Source organism: Sander vitreus, chromosome 19, assembly GCF_031162955.1.
Source record: "Sander vitreus isolate 19-12246 chromosome 19, sanVit1, whole genome shotgun sequence".
Classification (NCBI taxonomy): domain Eukaryota; kingdom Metazoa; phylum Chordata; class Actinopteri; order Perciformes; family Percidae; genus Sander; species Sander vitreus.
In genome coordinates, this window is record NC_135873.1 from 5,382,664 (window position 1) to 5,400,544 (window position 17,881).

Genomic DNA, 17,881 nt, shown 5'->3' on the forward strand with positions numbered 1-17,881 from the left:
AACAAAGGAAGATAGATAGTGTGAGGTGAGGGCGTAGTGTATTCATTCATGCATGCATTCACACACATAGATAGACTATCTGTGTGGAGGTGAGAAAACAAAAGGCGACCTTCTGCATTTAAAGATACTTTCAGGAGGAAGCACCCAGATCACCTGAGGCTCTTATCTCAACAACACCTCTGGGCTCTGGGTGTGAGAGCTTTAATGTGTCGAAATAAATGGCAGCCTCCATCTTTCTGCTGGATCAAGCTTTAAAAGACAGACACCTCAGGAGAGAAGTGGGTAATGGTATAAATATAATAAAGTGTTTTTTATGGCTCAGGCTATTTTTTTATCTATTTTCTGTAGCATAAAAAATCCTGTAACTTGCACTTAGATCAGCTGAAACCCAGTAAACCAAAAAGAATGATGTTGGGGATTAAACACGGCTGAATGAATTTCATTTCCTTTGACATGCAACACGTACTATTTGAAGCAGATCTGGGTTAAAAGGCATTTGAAAAAAAAAATTCTACATCACCAAATGTGTGGTTTTATGTTTGTTTGCAATGTACACCTACCGTCTGATACTCCCAGGAGAATAAAACTGACATTAAGAACTGTTTTACATTACATGTCATTTAGCTGACGCTTTTATCCAAAGCGATTTACAATTGCTATAGGCCTATATGTCAGAGGCTGCACGCCTCTGGAGCAACTAGGGGTTAAGTGTCTTGTTCAGGGACACATTGGTTGACTTCATCTCATCGTCTTATTTGGCTCTTGCTTAGGATCAATGTAATACCAATTTAACGAATGCGTGGGGATATATAGGTCTTTTATTGGAGTCAGACACACTGTCCCAAAAGAGGGGACACGGAGGAGGTAATCCCCAACATCTCCCACACCAAAGGCATGTGTCATATCCACTGCGCCATTACCACCCACTGATCTTATTTGATCCAGAGGTGCTTACAACGCAAGTCTTTATTTTAACTTTTCAATAGAGACCAAGATCAACATTTACATTTTATTGTAAATGATCACAAAAGTAATGCATTCATTTATTAATTCAATACATATGCAAATTTATAATTGGTTCCTTTGAAGTCAAAACAAACAAAAAAACATTAAGAAAATCACTATTTTTTTTATTTTTTTATTGCAGGTGCAGTTTACTCAATGAACTCATCATCGTACAAAACGGCAATGACAATAAGACTTCCTGTAAATGCTCTCAGTTTTCTTGGTTGTATATCAGTGCTGATGCTCTGATGCGAGAGTCTCTCTTCTCTCTATTCTGTTTCAGTCTCCGGAGCACAGGGGCGCTGCCGCTCTCGCCTGCCCAGGGAACATCTCCTGCTGCTGGAACACACTGTGAACCTGGCTGAGGGTCTGACCAAAAGATTACCTCAGGTTAAGCACAAATACAGACAATGAGAACTAAAGGATGCAGCTGACCACAGTGATATGAGAAAGCACTTTGTTCTGAATATATATAGCAGAGGTTGAGGATGTTGAGCCTGGAAGTGATCTGATACTTTTCACTCCTAATCGTTCCCTTATAAGACATTAGTGTATTTGCATGACTTCTTAAATGCTAGATGTCACAGTGCATCACTGTAGTGCAATACTATATATAAATAGCATCAGTAATGCAATTACAAAAAAAGCATAAAGTCGTTAAAAATATAAAACAAATAAAATAAAAGACAGGGTTTAACAGCATGTTAGGACCTGGTCACATTTGTATCAGTACCTTTTCATCATTAGTGGCCTCAGTAAAGAATGTATAGTATATCCGGCCTTTAGAGAATCACTATCAAACAGACTGAATTTGCTGTCCACATATCTGTCATATGTAACTTCTCCTTTTTTCAACCCAGATCTAATTAAAATGTCTCTCATCATTTCTAACCTCACCAATAGCTTTAATACTGAGAAACGTATCACCGTGCTGCTGCTTCTCACTAGGCTCAAACACAGTCTAAAGGGAATCATTTAGGCCTTTAGTTTACTACAGTCCAGGGGTCTCATTTATAAACGTGGCGGTCGCACAAAACGGGGCTGAAAATGTGCGTACGCCACTTCCCACGCAAAGGTTGTGATTTATAAAAAAAAAACTTGACGGGAGAATGTGCGGTCCTCCACGCAAACTCTGACCCATACGTACACACATTTTGGTGACGCAGATGATGAGGTGGTGAACTGAAGTCAGACTGCAGAAAGTAAATGTGGGAATAACGATTACTCTTAAAATTTTCAAGTATTGATGTCTCACGCACATTTTTTAACTCCATATCATCCACGTTATCATGGAGATTAATTCCAGCAGTGTTATTTGCTTGTACTGAGTGATAATTGTTCCATAAACACCTCCAACTCAAATCTTAAATAAAAATTAGTTCTTAATATTTAATCGGCGCTGTGTCACCGTCACAGAGTCCGCTACGGAGCGCAGGAGCAGGAGATGGCCCAACTGCATGGAACACAGGATAGCATTTAAATACCCTAGCATTAGATAACGGCAGAACACAGTGTAAATAACTAAATAAATGTCTTTATTACTGTGCATATATCATCAAATGTCAAAGTCTGGAAATACAGCCGTTAAGCTCTCGCGCAATCGTTTCACTTAATGTCCTCGTTATCGGTCCGAATATAATACTGTTTGTGACAAAACCTGCATGAAGAAACGTGTGTTTGCCTATTAGACTTTCGTCTTTGTATCTCTTCCTTGTATCTCGGGGTTGGGGATACCACTAGTTAATGCTGTGATTTTGGCAAGGTGTTAACAATCACAAATTGTTGTAAACATACAAATATTGCGGTGACCCCCGTGCGTAATGCTGCATGATGGAAGAATCAGGAGAGAAAGACTTCAGTGACCAGTATGATGACTGGCTAATATGCAGATTTTAGAGATGCACCAATTGAGCGGCCGGTGACCGGAATTGGCTGATTTTCACGTCAGTCTGACATATGCCAATTTTATGCCGGTCAAATTCACTCGTGCGCCGCATGATTTACATCGCGCAACATCAGCATCACACGTGCACACGCAGGGTTTCCGCTGTATGCATGTAGCAGTGGCGCACTGCAGCTCAATCAGCTGTTTATGAAATGCCATAAAGTTGTAATTATACACGGCTCTGAAGAGCCGTCTGCTCTACTGATCTCAGGCGAACAGTCAGCCGCTCTCTGTCCCCTCTTAGGCTGAACAACTGGAACATGAAAACCGCACTCACACGGGTCCTGTGAAATATGACAGCTACAGTTTATCGGAAAATAGCGTTGGGCACACTGACTTTGATGAATTTACTGTTTATCAGACCCCAGATGAGACAAGAAGCTAACGTTAGTGAACGCTGTGGTCCCTCTGCCTCTGATGCCCTTCTGGCCGCTGTAGGAGACGCTGTATTAAAAAAAATAAATGTAAAAAAAATAAATAAAAAATAATAATAATAAATTGAATTTATATAGCGCTTTTCACAAACTCAAAGTCGCTTTACAGGGTATAAATAAAAAGAGACGCTGTATTCCTCCCGACACGCTGTATTAACGTTACTGTTTAAAACGCTTTCCAGGTTAGTGGGGTTGCATGCCGCTCAAAACCAACATTAAAAACGTAGTCATCTTCCCTCAGCGTTTAGTTTTGTTGCTAAACTGTGTGTAAAATGAGCGGTGATGTTAAATCATCGGTTTCAGGTAACGGCACTCTATGGTACTCTATTTGCTGGATCGTTCCGAGGTAACCGTCGGTAGCTAACGTTAGCAGATAAGCCTGTTGACAGCAACGGTAGTGTTGTGTTTATGCACAATGACACATAAAGCAAACTTGCTAAAAAAAAGGAACTACACGCTGTTTTCAGGTAATGTTACTGTTGACGTTCAAACAGGCCCAGGTGTGTGTTTTGAGAAATATCTTTATACTGCAAGGCTATATTTATTTTATTTTTATTTGTTATTTTTTATATTATTTTATTGCCATTACCTGTTTTCCCTGTGTTCATACATACAGAAGTTTAGTTTGCTAAATATATCACTTTTTTTTTTGTTGGATATTGGATATGAAAAGGAGGAAATGGTTCTTCCTTAACATTGCACTTTAGATGGGTGTTAATTTCCCACACCAGGAGTAATTTATATAGCTCTATTTTATAGCGATCGATTATCTATTAAAAAATTTTTTTTCTATGTTCTATGCAAAATGTAAAATGTTCTATTAAAGTGGTTAGAAAAAATGAAATCGGAATCGGCTAAAATCGGTATCGGCTGGTCAAACTCAATGAAAAATCAGGAATCGGTATGAAAATTGTAATCGGTGCATCTCTAGCCGATTTAAATTCCCTAAAGCTGCGCTCTTGGATCTATGTAGCCTACTGAATTGGGTCCAGTAGAAAGGGCATCGCACCGGAACCGTGCCATCCCAGTCCAAATACAGGTTGTCACCACTCTGGGGGAAACCGGCTGTTTCCAGAGGGACATGTCAGACAGCTAAGTGTTTTTTTTTTTTTATAAATATTATATATAATCTATAACTTTATCACTAAGGCTTGTTTGGATATAATATATAGTTCTGTTAAATCTAGGTCTGGTATATCGAAGCTGTCCCTGAGTGCCGTAATGCCTGCCGTTTTGGACGGTATTATTAATATACTGTAGGTAGTCTATAGATCAGGTTTCCTTACACTGTGCAAGAACAGGCCAAAATTATAATTCAATTTGCAGCAATTCCTGAATTTTTGCTTTTTCCCCGCCAGTCGGCGTAAAGAACGACTGCCAGGGTCATTAACATACTGATCAGCATTCATGAGGTGCTTTGCACTGACTATTATAAGAGGCTGATTCACGTACGCACACTTGTGGGTAATCTGTGATTTATAAAGGGAACATTGCTTACAGATGTGTGTATGCACGGTTTTATAAATCTGAATTTTTGTTTTAGCGTACACCATTTTTGGGCGTACGTACACTTTTAGTAAGGATCCTACACACAGTTTTATAAATGAGACCCCAGCTATCTGTGATGTACAGCATACCTCTGTCCCATACATAGATCACTTATATGGACACAAAAGAGACTAGACAATACATATAGTAAACAATAGCAACATTAACCAAAAACCCATTTAAGAAAGACAAAAATAAAGCATCATCATTCTCAACACAGAGGAGTGAGAGGACAGCGTAACAGGACAGCGTACCCTGTGTTTGGTCCCTGTTTTCCCCCATGGCTCTCCTCCTCCTCTGGAGCACCTGCAGGAGCTCTGCTTCCCCAACATTTCGGCCCCGTCTGGAAGGCACTCTGCGGAGGTGCTGTCGCTTCATGTTGTCCTGGTGGTTAGAATGGTTAAAGGTGTTTTAAAACACAGTGGCTCGAGTTGCCATTTATCACTCTAGGTTTAGGCCAAGTGTTTTGCCTTTCATGACACCAATGCAAGTTTAATTACCAGCATTCCTTTCAACTCCACGATAGCTGACTTTCTGTTTTCACTCCTCTGGTCCTGCAAGAAGATTTAAATGTTTTGGAACTGTCACAACTTCTTTATAATGAAAACAAAACGGAACTATGAGCTTTACTGACCTTCCATGAGTTGTCATCCTCCTGTGAGCAGAGAAGTCCAATGTTAATTATCAGTTTATTATTGATTACTTTGGATTTTTATACAAGTTCCTCTGGTCATATAAATGTCTAAAATATTTACATTCAATGGTAAACAAACAAATGCAAAAAGTATTTGTGAATACAATTTGTCCACCTGTATTCTCTTGATGGGCCTCAGGACGATGCCTCTCTTTATTCTCTCCATCATTTCATCCACCGCTTTCGTCTTCAGGTCCAACGAGGGTGCGGCTTCTTAAAGATTAGAGATGGATACGACATTTAAACCTTTAGGACTGAGAGCTCATTGTTGTGGTGTTTGTAGGGTACGTACTGCATCTAATATGTATTCAAATTAAAGAAATACTTCACCCTCAAAATGGTCATTAGTATATCAATTACTCACTCCGTGTTACCTTGAATTCTAGAAGCAAAATTACTTTTCCTCACATGCCTCCATGGTGAACAAAGACGAGAAAAAAGGAGAAAAATGTTTTGCGGTAAGTTATAGAGGGCTGCCTATTACTTCAATTCATCAAGAATTTTCTCCGTTTTTGCATTCTTTGTTTACCGTGGAGGCATGCGAGAAAAACGAAGATTTCTTCAAGAATCCAAGATAACATGGGGAGATTAATTCATATACAAATGACCATTTTGAGGGTAATGTATTCCTTTAAGTAGAATATTAAGTGTTGCATTTGAAAGAAAATATAAAAAAATTTCATTTTCAGATTTATCCTGAATTTTATGTGACATTGTTGCAGTTGAATGAAAGTGTAAGACTCACGGTTTGATTCAGCTTTACTGGCTCTTTCTTTTCTCCTGCTTCTCAGGAAATCAAGTGAACTTGGCACAGAGAGAAAGAAAGAAAGAAAGAAAAAGAAAGAGAGAGAGAGAGAGAGAGAGAGAGAGAGAGAGAGAGAGAGAGAGAGAGATTACTGGGGTCAAGTTGTCATACGTGGGGAACTGGTGTTTTATAATTCATAACTTCTAAAACGTGCAGTCACTAGGGTGTAAAGAGCCTCTGAAACAGTATTCAAACAGTCATGTGAAACTAAACAGTCCACTGCAACACCCCATCGCCTGGCTTTAATGAACATACTTGGTGACAGCAGGGGGAGGAGGAAGAGGGGGGGGAGGCGGCGGCGGAGGTGGAGCAGGAGCGTCTTCCTCCTCTGATTTGTCAATTTCATCCTCCCGGTTCAGTGCATCCTGTAACTGTTTCACTACGAAGAAAGATATCAAAACATTTCCATCATCCTCAGTTTCATAAGTTAGGAGAACATTTGCCCATTAAATACAAAATGATAATGATCCATGTTAAATGAAACACGTGCTCATTCAGAGAGAAAGACACAAGCTGTCTTTTTAGACCTGAGACAAGGAAAGTACAGTATTAATGACAAGATGAATCAGCGTGGAAGCATTTAAGCTTGTAGAAACTAGTGCCTGCGCCATCATTCATAGATTTCAATAAAGATGTTTTGAAGCATAGATATGCTCACATTATCTTGTGAGGAGGGGGCTGTGAGCAGGGGGGCTGTGAGCAGTCAGGAGCAGTCAGGATATCCAAATCTGTGCAGCGAGATGGAGCTGAGGTGGGGTAGGCGAGCGTCAGCCACTACTTATTAATCATGCCTCCAATTAGGCTTTAATATCTTAGTTAGTTGAACAATATTTTTCAAGACCACGGCCAAACCCACATTAGAAGTACTGAAACCCAACGGGGGTAGAAGAGATTCCACTTCGGTTTCAACATTCAGCCATTGCATTTGACCCATTACGCCTGCTTGCTAAGAAATGTTTTCCCCACTAGTAGCTACCTTCCTCCTGGAGCTCCGTGACAGTGCTGTTAGCTTCAGACAGCTGAGTCTCCAAGGCCTTCCTCTCCTCCTCTCTCTTCTCCAGCTGTTCTCTCAGGTTCTGCAGCTCAGAGAGGACGCCGCTCTCTTCCACAGCGCTCGGACCCGATTTCACCTGAACTCAGGGATGAAAGAAAAAGGGGACATGATGAAGAACATAAACAAAGAAAAAGGGGACATGATGAAGAACATAAACAGACAAACTTCGCCCTAGTATGATGACACTCTCTTTCACCACACCTGGTTCTGGTAATAGCGTTGTATGTCACACAGGGCCGTGCTGATGTTGGAAATTTGTTCCAGCGCCTGCTGCAGCTGCAGGCCGGTCTCTGAGCTCTGCGTCAGCATCCCGCTCTCTCTGTGGGCCGCATTCTGCTGCACCAATATCTGACAAGACAAACCAAAATTCACCTTTTGACATCTTTAACACATCTTTTTGATTATCTGCTTCTACGAAAATGGAAAAAAAAGAAATCCATTATTGACAATGAGCCACAATTAGAGCAAGGATAAAGTGAGATCTGAATGGCTGGTTGTTAATTTTCGCCCCCAGGAGGTTGGCACGATTCAGAGTGTTTTCAGACTGGTGATTGACTAAACAATGAATTAGAATTACTCATCGGCTTCATTGAAGAATAGTAACAATGTAAACGGGACGATTTAGCTGTGAGACAAAGCATAATCTTTCCCACATTATGATAAGTGGCTTGTAAGAAAAAAAAAAGAAAAATGTCAAGCTTTGCCTTGATTCACTGAGAAAATTGGATTCTTTCTTCTACGGTGTGACAAATAAATAAGCCAGCTACAGCTGATAATTGTGGTTTAGAGCTAATAAATAATCAGAGTGCTATAAACATACATTTTGTTCTTTTGCTTGTGTGAAGTTTAATACTGTATATACAGGTAAACATGTTGGTATTGATCAGATAAAGTTATTAATCCACAAAGGGAAACTAGTTTGGTCTCCCATGCAAGTCACAGCAGACAACATAGGAAAGACATACTGCCACAACGTAACACTTAACACAAACACATTTACATTTAGTATCTCAGGAGACAGTCTCGCCTCTAAGAAGGTATTTAATACCAGTCAAGTCATAAAAGGCAGACCAAAAGTAATGCGCTTAACAACGTGACCAATAAAAGAGGTTTTAAGAAAGAGTTTTTAATTGGATTTGTTTATTTTATCATCAGAAACTGACCCATTTTAAATATATTGACTCCCCATAAATATCAGAATCAGCCTTGAAACCTATCATGTTTAATCTAATTGTAATTGTGTCTTTAGCAGAATACAAACAAACATGATCTCAGTGTATTCTGGTCACATTGGGTTTATTGTTGTATGGACACTTTATGAGAGCAGATCAGAGAACAGAAGTGTGAGAAAAAGTGGTTTTCATTTCTGTGTTTTTACTGGTAGGACAAACTGAAGCAGCAGGTTTGGTGAGCTCTGTTCTGGCACATGCAGCACGAGGCTCCACGCTGCAAATTACACCGCTCTAATGCCAGGTCTCCCTTCAGCAGAGAGCAATTTTCACACAGCAATTAGCACAATTATTTCATACATACAAACACACAGACACAACCACACAAAGAGAGACAAAGACACACACACGCAAAAAAACCCTCCAAATTGTTTCCTGTTTTGAGGCAGTCATTATACCACCATGCATCACAGAGGAGAGGTGTGAATGGTTGGTGTTGTCAAAACACATGAAAACAGACAAATAGTAGTGCATACAAGAGGCATTCAGTGCAGGGGGGTCTTTTACCATGAATTGAGAGTAAAGGGGAGGAATTGTGTGAACAGTTGGGGGTCCTTTTCACAGGTAAGGACCCCTGCAAGGCGGCCCATTGTGCGCCTGTCCGGTAAATGGAGGACGCTGCGCACAAAGGCGACAATTGCTATATGCTCGGCAAAACATAAAGGTGTCAGGCAAAGACAGGTTGTGCTTAAAGACCACTATTCTCCTTTAACGGCAGTGATGACCACTAATTATGGGAAAGGGAGGGGCTAAATGGGAAGAGAAGGGAAGAGAGAGATGGTTTCTGAAAGAAAAGGCCTTCATTATAGGAGCAGCTGGGGCAGCAAAAACACGTGTGTGTGTATGTGTGTGTGTGTGTGTGTGTGTGTGTTTTGGTATGTGGATTTGAAGTGAATTGCTTTTTTTTTACAACTTGTGTACAAGTGTGTTTCTGCTTTTGTCTTGTGTGTGTGTGTGTGTGTGTGTGTGAACGCTTTGCCTCACACAGAGAGCCTGGATTTGACCAAAGTGTCATCGGCGTGAAAACAGAGAATGGAGACCCCTTCTTCTGTCCCACCACATCAGCTAAAAAGTGTGTGTGTGCACGTCTCGCCCTGTGTGTGTGTGTGTGTGTGCACGTCTCGCCCTCCAGTCAGAGTGTCCGTCTGTTCACCGTAGCCGCCCGAAGGTCAACGTTCTAACACTCTTGTTCCCTTTCTGTAGCACGACTTGTCACCCTCAGTATCTATAGGTGTGAATGTATGACAAAATGTTTTGTGCTGTGCAGAAAACACACACAAACACACACACACACACACACAGGCATGCAAAGCGCACACACCTGGTGGGCGAAGACTTCAGCGTGCCGCCGTAGGCCCTGCTCCACCTCCAGCTTCTGAGACATTTCTGTGAACTCTTCTGTGACAAGCTGGGAGACTGTGGGCACGGGACACGCACACACACACAAAATGAAGTGGCATTTATGATGTTTTTGACTGAAAATATTCTCAAATGATTTATTGCTTAATAAATTAGTCAATCTGAAAAAGTAAATACATTTTCTAGATTTAAAAAAAATAATATCTACTTATTGTTATTTGTGGGCGGAAATATAGATGATTCATCAATAAAGAAAATAATTATTAGTTGCAGTCCAAATGTAATGAGGACTCACCGCGTTTGATTTTATTCATGGTCTTGCTCTGTTTGCTCACTTTCTTCAGTATGGCCTCTTTCTCCTCAACCTCCAGAGCTAGCTGAGAGAAAAAGACTGTGATCAGAGTCCACACACACACACACACACACACACACACACACACACACACACACACACACACACACACACACACACACACACACACACACACACACACACGTACCTGTTCTCTGAGTTGGACCTGCTCTTTGGTCAGATCCTCCACTTGTTGCTCCAGTTGCAGCTTCTCAGCCAGCAGACCGTCCACTGATGCCTGCAGCTCTGACAAACACACGTTTTTATATTTTTTTATTTTTCACCTATAAGGTTTGCCAAATCAAAGTAAGAGTATCAGCAAAGTATGTCAATATGAACCGATCTGATAATAAATACATGAATTAACTGCAATTCATTAGCTTGGTTCTTCAACTAATTGGCTCAACTGGAAATGTTTGATTCCTCATAAGGATTATTTTGGGATTTACAACAGAATCTAAAGTACCGCTTGTTTACATTAGTATTGCTTTGTAAATTCTTGATCATATGAACTCCTAACTGTTATCGGTAGTTTTTGGCAATATATTTTCAATTTGTTTTATCGGGCAGACAAAGAAAAATGCCAGTTATCCCAGTTTGACTTCTAAATTTGTTGAGCAGTGTTGTCTAACCTGCTATCTTGGCTTGACTCTCCAGCAGCAGCGTCTCCTCACCGAGATCGTCACTGTTAACCGTGGGGTCAGTCTCTGGGTCAAAGGTCACGGCAGCCAAGTTTTCAGGCAGCTCGAGGATGAGCGGCATCAGCATCTGGCTCTTCCTCTTCAGGACTTTGTTCTCTTTGGTCACCTAGGCAACAGGGGAGATGATGGTGAGTCTTGGGTATATCATGTACAGTACGTGAAGGGGCATCAGCTTCTTAATATGTCAGGAGAGGAAAAGGAAACAAATGGAAACAAAAGAAAACAAAAAGGATAGGGAAAGGAAACGAATGAAAATGAAATGAAAGCAAAGGAAACCAAACCAAAGGGATTAAAGGAATAATAAGGAAACAAAAAAAAGCAAAGGGAAGGACAAATCAATGTAAGAGTGAAGAAAAGATGATAGCAAAGAAGAGGAAAGGACAGGTAAGTAAAGGAATGAAAAGGAAAAGAAAGGACATAGGAAAGGAAAATAAAGGAAATACACTAAAAAAGGAAACGAGAGTAAAGGAAATGACAGGAAAGGACATAGGAAAGAAAAGGCCCAACACTCCAGTAGTAAAAAAAACATACCTTGACAGCCAGCACCTCAGCACTCTCCCTGCAGGAGCGCTCAATCTGGAACTGCATCTCTAGTACATTTATCTCTTTCAAGAGCTGATTGGAGACTGGGGATGAAAAGAGGAGAGTTATTAGTCATCATGGTCATGGTCATAGAAATAGAGATTTGATCACACACCTAAAACGGAGTCTGATTATTGTAAGACCTTTATGTGTGAAATGTGCACGTCTACATTTGTTTTATCCTTCTGTCCTTATTTTTGTCCAAGCACTGGAGACTTTACATTGCCGATAGATGTGAATTTGAGTGTGAGCATACTGGGATAGTTTCCACCCCCCTTATGGTCCTGAATGGGAACAGAAAAGGAATACATTATTCTTACCTTCCTCCAATTCAGACAGCCTCTGATTGGCTTCATCCCTCTGCATTTCCAGGATCTCAAACTAAAAATCAAACAAACAAAACAGAAGAGATCACTCACACAACAACAAATTGATGCATCTGATTTTATTCACATTTTATTCTATTATCAGACGGTTGAGGGACCACAATTGCATCTGTCCTTGTTAATGTAATCAGGTTTGTTTTCAATTTTATATTTACATTTAATAAAATAATGCTTTCTCTAACTAAAAATGTAAGACTTTTTAACCAAAGGAAGGCCCTCCGAATTGTGTAAAAACGTAACATTGGATGTGCTTGAGCAGGATACTCAGCGTTTCCTTCCATGTCGATTGGCTCCATTGCGCATTAGAAAGAGGCATTCATTAACCAGTAATTTGCTGCCTGTCACTAACAGTGGTACCTGAATGTCTCCCTCATCTTCGGACGATAAACCACTCTCTCCATCAGACTCTGTGGAGGGAAAAAAATCATCTTATCTTCATACAACAGACAGATTGTCATACGGGCAGTGGCAACAGAGACCAGAGAAGACGCTGAGCTGGGAGGCGAGATAATCAAACATCCTCACATCCTGTCAACGTGACTGCAGGGGGAATTTGTAAGTCCATCTGAAGGAGGTTGGTGAGAGAAATACAGGAAGTGAAATCACAGAAGGATCCTAAAAACATGTTTCGCTTTCTGTGGCCTCTGACTCACAGGAGTTTCCGTCTTTTGCTTCACTTTGTCCAACAGACAAAGCTTTGGGTTGGTAAAGCAATAGTTTGGAAAAATGTACTTTCTTGCTGCGCTAGATGAGAACATTGAAATCATTCTTATATCCAGCCAAAAATAGTCCAGCACATCAAAATATATATATAAAAACGCACTGCATTGTTCTTACACAGATTAAACAAATTGGATATAACCACAGACTCTATAAAATAGGATATAATGTGTTAATTAGTGAGCTTTAGAGGCGCTGGTAGGTGTACAGAATTGAAGCATTTTATTGTTCATGAAAAGGGAATCTTGAACTTTTTCAAGCACCGAACCTCCAACTTTTAAATAAATATTTTTGCAACTGCAAAAGTCAGGCTGCAATTAAGACAAGTATCTCAGCACCAGTTTATACCCAAATGATCAAGTCTTACCTGCCGCTGCACTGTCCTCACCTTGCAACCACATCCTGCCGTCTGCACAGTTTTCAAGTTTTTAGCTCCTTGGTGCAATACACTAGATTAAGCTGCACATCCAAGCACAAACAAAGAACAGCTTTCTGTCTGAGCAGCAATCAACGTATTATGAAGGAAGCAAGTGGGAATTTCTGCTTAAACCCTGCCCCATCGCCTCGATTTCAAAAAGAGGAACTTTCTCCTTACTCTGGCCAAAAAAAACAATTTTAATCATCACATGCTAATGTGGATTTATAGCCTACAAAAATTGTTTTATGCATTTTTGATTACAAAAAGATGTAATTTCTATGTAAATATTGACGTTTAAACTTTTCATGCAGTGAAAAGAGGAAAATGTAGCCTCTGTCCATGCATGTGGTCTCTAAGGGACGACACTGTCTCTCTACTGCAAGATCAATGTCACTCAAGCAGCTGGAGCAAAGGCAAAGCTGCTTTTATTTCTCTATAAGCGTCTGTGTTCAGAGTTCATGACCTCTGAAACATCAGATTTGCCATGGGAACCAAATTCTGGGTGATACTTCGTAGCGGTGACAGTGATGATGTCGATGACACACATTACTCCGTAAATAATTAAAAAAACCTTTGCGATTTAATTATTCACCTGCCTTCCAGGATATAAAATATTAAATTTTAAAATAAAAATATTACATTTTTAAAACAAGCTCAGTAATTTCCTAAAACAGCTGGGCACTGTAGTTTTTATTAAAAACATTACTCGAACAGGACGAAATGGTGCATTTGTTGGGACTATTTTTAGCTGCGGATTAATACACATTTGGCTCTCTAGTAGTATTTACAGCATTAGGACTGTAAATGTGAGTTCAACTCCGAATAAACAGTGCCTCTGTTCATTATAACGAATGAACATTAATGTGCACATGGTTATTTAGGTTATCATTATAAAATGTAGAAATTGAAACATGCCAATTATAGCAACCTTGAATATCAGATTTTTAGATTTTAAATCTAAATTTTGAATAATGATATTGGCCGCAAGATGTCTTTATTTGCAATATAAACATTGGACAACCATTTTTAATAATCTTAAATAATCATTTTTTAAATCACCTTCAACATGCACATGGACTCGCACAGCTGAAGGATAAAAAGCTGCTGTGATTCATGCCAGTGACGTCCTTGTGATTTAATGAGTCGTTTTCTCTCTCAGTGTGTTGCTCTCTTTACAGGCACCACCTGAGCACCACAACCTTCTCCAGCCTGTCATCCCGACCTTTACTAATGATTCTTCACCATGTTAATAAAGGTGAAATTGTCACTTAACATTAGCCGTTGTCTGGTGTTTCATGCAGCGAGCGGCATTGTCAGAAAACTCCTCATTAAAACTGGGTCTTTAAATTCTGGTTAAGTAAAGATGGATAGATTAGAGAGCTAGCAGGATTTGTTCATGAAACAACGCAAAGACTAATTATAGGGACAATTAGCCTACTGAAGGAAGACTGACTACGGTACCACCCTATATGCATTTAGGACATGGGAAAGGAAGGAATCATGGCGACAGGGAAACTTTGTCCAATAATAGCCTGCTTTAATTAATAAAATCACAACAGGTGGTCAAAGTGGGGATTTGAACATTAAATACCAAATACCAAAGAATAGGCCGTTATCTAGCTATCTGGGCAAAGATGCTGCAGGCAATGCAACGTTGTGAGCGGCACGGAGTGAATTTGAGTGAGCTTGAGCAGTCTTGAGTGATAGGTAATCTAACTAGAAAATGCTGAAGCTAAACTGGATTAACAGCTTAAATGGGTAAGAAGAAGGTGAAGTAGTGAGGATAGTTGGAAAAGTATGAATGGTTTTAATTAACATGAATTTCATTAAAAAGTTGAATAACACCACTAATGTATAAAAGATTAAAAAAAAGGGGGGGGGGGGTTGTATGAAGCACTTTGTGTGTAGGAAAAGTGCTATATAAATACAGTCTGATAGACTGATTGATCTGTTCAAGTTTAGGTATCTGTTCTTATAGCCCATTTGTCAAGGGTTCAAGTGTGCTCCTTGCTGAGGTTAAATGAATGGCGCTCTGCTCCCTGCTCCACTCCAACTCTGCTCACATCCTCCGAATACCCTGCATCCTCTACAGGTTCACATTCTCATGCACAGAACAACAGACCATTGTTTGTGTTTGTGTTTTCATTGAGTCTCAATTATATAATAATTTCTTTCTAAATACAAATGTGGTGTTTTAATTTAAACAGGAGTTGTTATTCCTAATCAGCTGTCTGTACATGAAAAGACAAATGTTAAATTTGAGTTTTTTCTTTTTATATATTAATAGTCAAACTAATTCTCTAAAAATGTCGTCATTAATCAGAAAGGGCCCTAACAAGTTTACTTCGAAATCTATGGCTTGTAGAACACCAAATTCTTTCTTTTTCCCCCAAACTACTCAAAGTTCAACAGGTTGCCATTTGTGCTCTACTGGCATCTAGCGGCCACAAAAGGTCAAAATGGACGTATTGGTCCAATCCGCGATCCATATCTCAGACAAGACAGTGATAAAGTTATTGTCTTTTCAAAAGATTTCTGTCAGAAGTGGGATTCGAACCCACGCCTCCAGAGGAGACTGCGACCTGAACGCAGCGCCTTAGACCGCTCGGCCATCCTGACATAAGAACACACAGTACGATCACACAGTAATTTGCGCAGGAATAATTTCGTTGAGTACTCCTCGGCTACCTGCCGGTGTTCTGTCGATCTATGCTACCTATAGAGATGTGCTACTTAGCGGTTCTGCGCATGCACACGACCCACAAGCGTGGTCTGATTCCCCGCCCATAAATCTATGCAACCTTGCGGTCGGACATGCGGTCGATACTGTTACGTTTACGTTATAGAAATAACACATTGTACTGTATTTGTGGTAATAATAAATGTTTTAATAGAATATCAAAATAGGCTCCTTATCTCCTGACAGTACACATGGAGTGAGTAGTGGTGCAATATATAATGATTCTGTTGGGGGAGCATTATTTGATAGGGTATATTTGTCAGAATACGCTACCACTGAAATAGTCAATAAAGATTAGTATCAAAATATTCTCAAATAAACATAACATGTCAATACTGTTAGAGTTATAACTCTATGGGATTCTGCCTGCACAATTGGAAATGGGAACACATAAGGAAGCACATTTCGATAGGGCAGTGCGACTCGATAGACTCTACTATCGATTTGCGCTACGGTAGCATTTTTCGACAAGGCAGCATAGATCGTCAGAACACCGGCTGCCACTGCTCTCTCTCCTTTCCTTTGCAATAACGCACGTTATTAGCATAGACAGTATAGGTTATTAGTAGTAACGTTAAGTTACTTTCACATCCTGTCGACAACCTGTTACCGCCATAATCAAATAAAATATCTTTAAAATGAAGCAAACGATGCAAGACGGAAAATGACTAGCTAGAACCACACTTTAATATAAGTTATATAAAAAAAAATTAGATCCCGTCATTGATCAGCATAGGAAAATAAATAGGCCTACCATAATGACGGACTTACTTTTAATTGAAGATGCCGGGAAATAAACGCTTTCATCCGATACACTGCCACTTCGAAAACCAGCCTGGCTGAAATGGTCGTTTGAAATGTTTACTGTCCCAAAATCTATTCCTTGAAAAGCCGAAGTTTGGCCAACATGGCTTCTCAAATCTACCAGCAGTGGCGGGCGATAACGTTACAGATGCGGTTAATGTTAGCTAAAGCCGACGCTCCTCTGGCTCTTAAAACTGCTCCAGCAGATTAAGGAGGTGTCACAGACACGCTCGTGCTGCAACTAGGCACTGTATTCTCATTTTTCTCTAGATATTGTAGGTCCTTTTGAGATTTTAGAAGTGAAAAAATCCAATATTCTTTACTGCGCCATTGATTAGCTCCCGCTAACGCCAAAATCCTCCACAGGTTAGCTGGCTGGCTGACCCCGATCCTTGAACTTTGACCTGAAGTGATGACGCTGTCATTTCAAATTGAAGAGTTAATTAAGTTTGCACATTTTAAACGTGTAAACGTTTTTTTTTTATATATGTTTTCTCACAGGCGCTCATCATATGCTGTTGAAAATTTAAAAGAAATGTTCGGTAGCCTAGTAGTGCCTTGTAGTTAGTAAAATAGCCAACTTACGTTGTTGTTTCTCCCCTTGTCAATATGGGGCCTTCACGCTACTTTGGATCTGCTACCTTCTTTTAGCAACATGCTTAGTAGCAGTGGGAGGAGGCCATATCAGTTGTATAACGTTACAGTCAGTAGGCAGAGGAATGTGATTTTTTTCCGCAGATTATCCGTCTCATGTAGCCTATACTGTTAGGATATAGTGACAGTTTCAGCAAATATGACTTAACAGTTAAAACATTTTTGTTTTATAAAAGTTACTACATGTAGTTTTAAAACTGTAACCCCATTAACATTCAGTTTCATCTCATATTTAATGTGATTGATATATTCAAACCCTATTATTAAGTCTGTGAATCTATGATTCAAACCCAACGCTCCATGTTTTTATGGCTGCATCAATCCATAGTTTTCTACTGCATTTTATAAAGATTTTTCTTTTTGGTCTGTGTTTCACTCTAAGTAAAATGGTTGGTCAAATATATGTAGTTATTTTTAAATGTTCTAAATGGGTTGCCTCATCAGAACACCT

General features: G+C 39.8%; 1 protein-coding gene and 1 non-coding gene across 3 annotated transcripts; both read right to left on the reverse strand.

Annotated features, from left to right (window-relative positions):
* Nucleotides 1-1,134: 1,134 nt before the first annotated feature.
* Nucleotides 1,135-13,335, reverse strand: shtn2 (shootin 2). Of its 2 annotated transcripts, none has more exons than XM_078276230.1 (17): nucleotides 13,203-13,335; nucleotides 12,452-12,501; nucleotides 12,029-12,089; nucleotides 11,658-11,752; nucleotides 11,058-11,232; nucleotides 10,574-10,671; nucleotides 10,369-10,450; nucleotides 10,036-10,130; nucleotides 7,687-7,833; nucleotides 7,408-7,561; nucleotides 6,687-6,810; nucleotides 6,372-6,430; nucleotides 5,742-5,839; nucleotides 5,567-5,587; nucleotides 5,433-5,486; nucleotides 5,187-5,316; nucleotides 1,135-1,374 (listed from the first exon to the last, which is right to left on the reverse strand). In XM_078276230.1, the coding sequence occupies exons 1-17, from the start codon at nucleotides 13,213-13,215 to the stop codon at nucleotides 1,217-1,219; spliced, it is 1,614 nt and encodes a 537-aa protein (XP_078132356.1). In that variant the 5' UTR covers nucleotides 13,216-13,335; the 3' UTR covers nucleotides 1,135-1,216. The 2 variants fall into 2 exon arrangements, with proteins under 2 accessions (XP_078132356.1, XP_078132355.1); XM_078276229.1 differs by having other exon boundaries at nucleotides 13,182-13,335.
* A 2,433-nt stretch (nucleotides 13,336-15,768) lies between these two features.
* Nucleotides 15,769-15,851, reverse strand: trnal-cag (transfer RNA leucine (anticodon CAG)). The gene has a single exon. It is a non-coding gene; the product is annotated as a tRNA-Leu (tRNA).
* Between the last annotated feature and the right edge of the window lie 2,030 nt (nucleotides 15,852-17,881).